At 36.4% G+C, this 9,037-nt stretch overlaps 1 protein-coding gene across 1 annotated transcript; it reads right to left on the bottom strand.

Annotated features, from left to right (window-relative positions):
- Nucleotides 1–6,921: 6,921 nt before the first annotated feature.
- Nucleotides 6,922–7,389, bottom strand: LOC104884351 (uncharacterized). The gene has a single exon (XM_010668991.1). It carries the CDS (start codon nt 7,387–7,389, stop codon nt 6,922–6,924), a length of 468 nt encoding a protein of 155 aa, XP_010667293.1.
- Nucleotides 7,390–9,037: the final 1,648 nt, after the last annotated feature.

Here is a 9,037-nt window from a genome sequence, read left to right on the forward strand (position 1 = left end):
CCCCACATCTTGCAAGAGGAAGGTTAAGAATTTATGAGATTTCTTCCAAAATTCTTCCAAATTTCATAAATATATGCAAAATTCAAGTCTTGAGCGCAGCAATTAGGTGAAATTATTCAAGAAAACTCAAGTAAAGAGACGAAATTCAAGAAAACCCAACAAAGAGGCGAAATTCGGAGTTACAAGAGGTATGTTCTTCAATTTCCATTGTCATGGGGCTTTCGAATTATGCATAGCAGCGAGATTGTGCTCGTTGTCGGTATCATATTACTTTCACTTCTCCTTTAATTCTTGTCTGTCGCTGCACTATTTATTTCATTAATTCTTTAGTATTCATGTGTAAAAGTATTATGCAGTTGATATCAATAGAAAAAATTTACTAAACTAATATCAATTATAAGTGTTGATAGGATTTCGTTAATACAATAAAATTGGGAAAATTGAACTTCTAAATTACCTTGTTTTACCGACTTTGTTGTACATGGAATCACTTAGATGGATGTTGTCAGATTTATCCTTTCGGATCAGTACAATTGAAGACTTATCTTCCTGATGGAGACATTGATCTTACCGCATTTTGTGGTTTTAATTTTGAGGAAGCTTTTGCAAATGATGTATTCTCTGTCCTAGAAGCAGAAGATCATAACCGTGCTGCTGAATTTGTTTTAAAGGATGTGCAGTACATTCGTGCAGAGGTTTATCTTCTAACCTATATTTGTTTTCTATGGCCATATTCAAAAGTGAATTTTGTTGCTTTTCAGTAGTCCTTTTGGTCCTCTCTGGTGAAAAGGATATAGGTGTAATAATCTGTGCTATGCGTTGGACAAAGCTATGCCCTATGGATTTTTTGCCTTTTCCTCTAATTCTACTGATTACATTGGTGCAGGGGAGAATGTTGGTTCTGGTACTAAGTTGTAATTTGCTCAACATTTTACATATACGTTCACTCATATCCTTACTGTCCATGCTCCATCCCTAGCTGATCAAATCTCAAGCACAATTTTTTCATTTTATATTTCGTCCAAATTATGTTATAATTATCGTGCTTTGTCTTTTTTCTGTATTCTTATGCCTGTGATTCACTGATTATTCTTAACCAAGTGTGAAAGATTATTTCAATTATTCAGCCATTATCTCCCAAATCGTAGTATCCTAGAACGATATAGGAATCAATCTTTCACTCGTATTAAGAAGCCAATCCTGTTTAGCCTTTATAACCCTGATTAGCAGTTTATAATTACATCTCCTGTTCTGCTGGTTTTCAGTCTCTTGCTCTTTCAGCCACTATCTCCCTGCTAGCCAGCAGCTCTATCGAACCAGAAGCGAAATTCAGATAAATAATCAATACATGTTGATGAGGTCAACAACATAATCAATTATATCTGGGTGCCCAAACTCATTTCCCATGAAATTTAGATATCCTTCTCCACCCAATCCGATTGTAATCAGTCTGATCATTTTATGCAGTGAAAGTCCACGATCTATGCGTGGAGTTGATGGTCTATCCAAAGCCATAAAATCATACATATCCTGGAGCCATGAGCAGATGGATTGAGTATCAAAAAATACCTTTTAAGCCAGCTAACTAAAGCAAATAATAACAAAGAATCATAAAAGAAGGGAAAAGGAAAGAAAGCAGGCTCATTTCCCTCACCCAAGTAACTGATTGATGAGCTCCCTAATGCTGTTAATTGTGATGCTTGACCTGTGAATTGTCATATATAATTCTAATTCAAAATATGAATACTGCTATAATATAATACTATCAATCTAATCTAATGCATAACCCATTTTTCTCATTTGGAATGTCTGAACTTACTTTAATTTCATTTTCATCTTCTGTGTTCACATGCCACTTAACTTCCGGGTTCTTATTATTCTTGAGGTCTAGTAGAAGTGATGTCTTATCCCGAGCCTAATCCTAGTGATGCTCATGCTTGTTAGTTGTCAAACACAAGACTCCCTTTCCACTTAAGGTGCTTGGAGATTTATCTATGGATAATTTTGTTTCTTTTTCGATTAATAAACTGTAATTCGAGGTCCTTAAAAATTAGCTCCTGCAACGAACTCACCAGTTTGGTTGCTCCTTAAAAATTAGCTCACAATATATTTTGCTGCATCATGTTTTATCCAGTTCTCCTCAACTTGTATAGGTTTTGCATCACTAGAAGCAAAGAGGAATTTCAGGCCCCTACGAGTGTCACCAAAAGATCTGAATTCAGGAAATGACTTCTCCCCCACTATGATGAATCCAGATGATGGATACTCTAATGCTAGTAAAGCAAGTAAATTATCACTAGAATCTGTGCTTGATCAGGTGGTACAATAATTTATAAATTTGGTACTTTGATACTTACTTTCTGCTGAACTGTTGTTCTGTTTTCTAACCCTTAATTCTTGTCCAATACTCTGCAGATTGTTATGAAACCCAAGTTAGAACTCCCTGATATATTTCAACTCCAGTGCAAGCTTAAGAATATGTGTTTGCCTTATATTCAGGCATGTGGTACAAAATTACAAAGTGCTCTGCATGACATAAGTAACCCGGTGTCCGTGTTGCTTTGGTGAATGGTATGAATTGGGAGGATCTTGCACGCATGGTGAATGTTTGGATGATGTTTTTGATTCTTAAGATACCTAGAATATGATATAGTTATAGTTGAGTATGATGTTAAAATTATAATAAATAGCCTTATGTATCTAATTACTTATGTTTATGCTCCAATTGAGCATAATATGCTTAATAAAATGATTATTGATATATATTATTGTTTTTGTATTGATTTACAATCAAAGTATGCAAAAAAAATGATTTTGGGGTGGTCAACCGCAGCAGTTAATCATTTACTGCTGTGGTTTTGGACCGCATCAGTTCACGGTAAGCCCGGTTTTGACCACATCGATTGAACTTTTTTCCACTAGTGTTCTTTCAAGATCTGAAAGGCTTATTCACACTTCTCACTCCACTCATTGACTCTTTCTTCATCAAGTTGGTCATAGGCCTTGCTATCTTCGAGAAATCTCTTATTATAGCCAGCTAGACCTAGGAAACTTCTGATATCTGATAAGTTTTTTGGAGTTGGCCACTCACTCACAGCTTGAATCTTAGCAGGATCTACAGTGACTCCTTCTTTAGACACATAGTGACCCAAAAACGCCACCTTCTCCAAACGAAACTCACACTTAGAGAACTTGACATACAATTGGTTTTCCCGAAGCGTCTCCAACATGATCCTCAAGTGCTCATCATGCTCAACCTCGTTCCTCGAATATATCGGTATGTCATCAATGAAAACCACCAAAAACTTATCTAGATACTCATGGAAGATTCTATTCATTAAGTCCATAAATATAGCAGGAGCATTGGTTAACCCAAATAGCATTACAGTGAACTCATATTGACCATAACGCGTTCTAAAGGCAGTCTTAGGTACATCCTTATCAGATATCCTCAATTGGTAATACCCTGAACGCAAATCAATCTTTGAGAATATACTCGCTCCATTCAACTAATTGAATAGGTCATCTATTCTAGGCAAAGGGTATTTGTTCTTGATGGTTATATTTTTCAGCTCCCTATAATCAATACACAACCTCATCCCCATCCTTTTTCTTCACAAATAACACAGGAGCTCCCCAAGGTGATGCACTCAGCCTAATATAACCTTTATTCAGTAGTTCTTCCAATTGCATCTTTAGTTCACTCATATCAGGAGGTGTCATTCTATAGGGTGCCTTAGATATAGGTGCAGTTCCAAGAACTAAGTCTATTGTGAAATCAACAGCTCTCGCAGGTGGCATACCTGAAATCTCACTTGGAAACACATCCATTAACTCGTTCACAATTGGAACATCGTCAATCTTCACTCCAACTTCTTTACTCACATCCTGCATGTTACTCAAGAACTCGGGCCTCAAGTAACGCCCATTATCATATCTATCATACATCCACCGACGCTCCTTCCATTTCATGGTGACCAATTCTACAATTCTAAACCATTTCAATCACAATAGTCATTAACAACCCACATACGTAGTCTATCATACAGTTCTAGGCATAAGATGATGACATATTTATTTAAAATTTTAAATTAAATTCATAACATTATATATCCAAACTTTTTCCACGAAAACAAATATGTCAAAAAAAATAGTGTAAACTAAATAAAGGAATGTGCAATAAATTAATTATTGCGATAATAATATAGTATTTAACTTTTATAACCTTTAATAAACGAACCATTATATAAATTATTGTGATAATTATATAGTAACTTAAACTTATACAATTAAAGTAACCAAACTTCAAAGTAATATAAACTAATAAATTAAAGCGTACCTAGAGGCGGCAGGGCAGTCCGGCGGCAAGGAGACAGTGGCAAAGGGACGGCACAGTCCGACGGCAAGGAGACAATGGTGTTTGGCCACCTAAATTAACAAAGCCGAATGAGGGTTTGGTGAGTAGTTCCAAAAAATTCAAAAAAAAATAAATAAGTAGGGCTTAGAAGTTAGTTTGAAGTTGTTGATAGCAAAGGATTCCTACAAATGTTCTTCTTCTACCAAAAGAAGTTGTCTAAATCTCATTTAATCAATTATAATTATTGCTAAACTAAGTGGGAAGTTGTGGGCTAAAACCCAATCTCTTTGTTCAAACTCCAATTTCCAACAATAATGCGATCAATTCCCATAACAAAGAAAACTAAATCATTCTATGCAAATCAATTATGGACCCTAATACCATAACAAAAGTAGATTAGAGATTTGAGGGAAAGGGGGGGGGGGAAGAGTGAAGATTAGAGAAAGTGTTTACTAACTTAAAGATTAGAGGGAGTGAAGGAGAGGCAGAGAAAGAAGGCATGAGGAGAAGAGTGGAATTTTGGGAGGTAGAGAAAGTGGCGAGGCCAGACCGCCAGAGAGAGAAAGGGATGCCTTTGGGAAGGTGGATTTGAGGTGGGTATTTAGGGTTTTGTGGGAGAGGAATAGTACTATATTAAAACAACTCATTTCATGCAAAAGTCTTAAATTTGAGAATTCAATTTTTGAGTTTAAAAAAATTTTGAGGACATAGTAACTAGTATGTGATTAGTTTGACATGAAATATAGGTAAAATATAATGTTTATATCATGCAAATTGACCATCGGCAGTACATACTTCTTTATCAATGTTCATCACCATTATTGCTAAAGATATGAATTTGATGTCAAAAACATTCATTGATTAGTACAGACATGATTATAAATATGCACATACAACATTCCATATAACGCTAATTACCAAGTATAATAGTATGAACTAATTACAAGTCACATAATGTGAAACAACACCAACAACAACAACAACAACAAACAACCAACAACAAATTAAACAACAACAACAACACTAATTACCAAGAAATTACAACAACAACAACAACAATAGAACAACTAATCACCAAGTATAATAGTATGAACTAATTACAAGTCACATAATGCAAAACAACAACAACAACAACAACAACAACAACAACAACAACAACAACAACAGCAACAACAACAAACAACAAATTAAAGAACAACAACAACAACAACAAATTAAACAACAACAATAACAACACTAATTACCAAGAAATTACAACAATAAAAACAAAAGAACAACCAACAACAACAACAACAACAACAAACAACAAAAAACGTGAGATTGAAGAGAGAGAGAACGTACGGATTGGACTGGAAGAAGAAGAGCACGCGGTTGCGGCGGCGGAAGGAGAGAATTATACGGCGCCGACATAAGGTGGTGCGTGTTAGCCACCTATATCCCAAAAACCCAATTTTTAGGGTTTGATGTGTAATTAAAAAATAAATAAATAAGTAAATAAACATGGACCTTTAGAAATTACCGGCGGCAAGGAGAGCGAAATGGCGTGTCGCCGGTCGCGCCTTCAATGGCAGTTGGAAGGACATTCCTTTTGCGTTTAGAAAATGACTGTATTCCTTTTGTTTTTGGAGAATACAGTCGTTTGAGTAGGAGGAAGTTCTTTAAGTAGTAAATATTCAACAAAGGTTAAAAATTAAATCAGCGACTGTTTGAAGCCGTCGCCTAAGCCAAAAAAAATCAACAGTTTAAAATAATAAAATCACTGACAATTTTAGACGGTCGTTCATAATCAACGTGCATTTATGCCGTCGCTGTTTTCGTAAAAGGCCATCGATGCTAACGTCGGCCTAAAACAGTCGTTATTTGCAATAATAACGACTGTTTGTTAGGCCGTCGCAGCGAAGCCGTCGTTGATTTGGCATTTTCTTGTAGTGGTATTAGAGGTTATACATATTTACATATATTATTGCAAGTGTTTCAATTAGCTAGTGACAAAAGAAAGTGTTGCATATCTTCTACCAAGTGTTGCATATAAGTCAAAGTACCACTGCAAATAAATGTTGCAAATTGAATGAATAAGTGTTGCCTAGTAGTTGCTAAAATTTTCAGAAATGCTGCATTTGATTAAAAAATGTCACAATGGAGGTGAATAATAAAACTTGAAAGTGTTGCATTAGATGCACCAAAACGTTGCACTAGAATAGTGTTGCATTTGACGTATTTCACAGCACTTCCAAGAAACGTTGCCTTTGCCCAAAATAAGTGTTGCAATAGGCTAATGCAATAAGACCAAATGAAATACTTCCTAAAAGATTTTGCATTAGGCTATATGCAACAGTTTAATGCTTTGTAGCAACACTTTTTTTTTGGTAAGTAAGTAATATCAATAAAACCAAAACAACCACACCACACCTAAAGACAACTTATAGAAAAGCCCCTAGCTAACACTGGACAATCCCCAGTATTTACAGTAATTCAAGCCATCTCCTATCAGTTTCTTTCACCTTAGTGCTTAGAATCTGCATAATTCTATTTTTCACAATATACTTAATTTCATTTACAGTGTATTAAATAGTATTCACATTCTGGTCCCAGATAGCTTTGTTTCTGTTCAGCCACACCTTGTAAACTACAGCTGCACACGCAGCTAGACCAACTTGTCTCTTGAATCTGTTGCCAGTGTACCTGCTTCTCATCCAGCGACATGTTTGAAAAAGGCTCTTCCTCCTCCAATTAAATCCAAGCCAAGCCATAATCTCTCTCATACAGCAGTTACTAAACACACATTCAAAGAATAGGTGTTGTATGTTTTCAGTACTCTGCATACAAACTGGGCAGCTGTCATCATTGCTCAGACCAAATTGCAGAAGTCTACTTTTGGTTTTCAATCTATTCTGAACAGCCAGCCATAGAATAAATCTATGCTTTGGTGTTGAAAATATGTTCCATACAGGCTGAACCCATGGAGCCTGCCTGCTAGGACCACCTTGAAGTTTCTTATATTGAGCTTTTATACTAAATGTTGTGTCCACCATCCACTGTGTGCTTTGCAATTTATCAGTCACAATATTCTTTTATGAGCATATCATCCTCCATATCCAACTAGCATGCATATGAGCAGCATACTCACTCCAATTAGCCTCTCTTATGTAAACAGTATGAACCCACTTAACCCACAAGTTCTCTCTGTCATTTGTAATGTGTTAGGCCAATTTACTAATTGCAGCCAAATTCCAGCATCCTAGGTCTCTGAAACCTAGACCCCCATCCTTTCTTGATTTACACAGGGACTCCCACCCAATGGCCCATGGCTTTGTGTCATTATAAGACCCTGACCATAGAAAGCATCTGCATATTGTGTTTATCTCATCAAGAACCCCTTTGGGAAATATAAAAATTTGACCCCAGTAAACATGTATGCTCATAAGCACACTATTTACCAATTGACATCTTGCAGCAAATGATAGATGCCTTGAGCTCCACACTCGGATTCTTTTCACCATATTATCTACTAAAGCATGACAGTCTCTTCTCTTCAATTTTGCAGTGGAAATTGGAACACCTAGATATTTAACTGGGAGAGTTCCAATCTTAAACCCACTAATATCAGATACTCTATTAATAGTTTGGTCATCAACACCAGAATAGTAAACCTCATATTTACTATTGTTTACCTCCAAGCCAGAAGCATTTGAGAACATATTAAACCCCTGCAATAGCATATAGATTGACTTGAAATCTCCATGGCAGAACAACAGCAAATCATCAGCAAAGCATAAATGCATCAACCTCAGTTCCTTACATCTAGCATGGAACCTAAATCCCTCCAATTCACCAATGTAGCTCAGCACTTTATCCAAGTAATCCGTGCTCAAGGCAAATAACAAGGGGGACATTGGGTCCCCTTGTCTTAGCCCTCGCTTAGACCCAAAGAATCCAGTTATAGATCCTGTTAAGAGTAGCGAGAATTTCGGAGTTGTGACACAGATCATCACTAAGTCCACAAATTCCTTAGTGCAACCAATACCATAGAGCATCTGCCCCTAGATAGACAACTACATAGAGGGTCTCTACAAGTCTTTATATTCTTTCTTTCAGAACCTGCGTAAGATCAATATCACAACCAATGAAGTCTGCAAGTTTCACATCTAAAGTAATACCCTCCGGTGAAAGAAAGCAGTCTTGATGCCGAGATTGGAACTAGCTGTTTTTCTTAAATCAATTCCATTTCCACTCTCCTTTCTCATTCGACTGGCTAGAGTAGCGTAGAAATTACCATGTCTTACTCTTTTGGTTTTTCGGGCTTCTTATGCTTAAGCAACTACATACCTGCTGCCGGAGAACTTACGGAAGTTCGATTCGATCGTCCTGTTTGGGCTCCAAAAATTCCCAGCTGAGAGTGTCATAAGCCTTCTTAAGGTCTAATTTCATAAGGCAACTAGCTGCATTTCCTTTCTTTTAATAGTTTCTCACTAAATCTTGACAAATCATTACATTGCTTAAAATACTTCTCCCGGAAACAAATGCACCTTGGCTAGATGATATGATATAAGGTAACACCTGATTCAATTTTTCACTGATCAATTTTGTTATGCATTTATAAAGCATGGAACAGCAAGCAATTGGCCTGTAATCAGAAACCTTAGTAGGGCACTCCACTTTTGGAAAAAGAGTTATTGTTGT

This window comes from Beta vulgaris, chromosome 8, assembly GCF_026745355.1.
Source record: "Beta vulgaris subsp. vulgaris cultivar EL10 chromosome 8, EL10.2, whole genome shotgun sequence".
NCBI lineage: Eukaryota > Viridiplantae > Streptophyta > Magnoliopsida > Caryophyllales > Amaranthaceae > Beta > Beta vulgaris.

Coding starts and splice junctions, on each gene's coding strand:
- LOC104884351 (XM_010668991.1), bottom strand. CDS start 7,389: ATGGTGGACACAACATTTAGTATAAAAGCTCAATATAAGAAACTTCAA.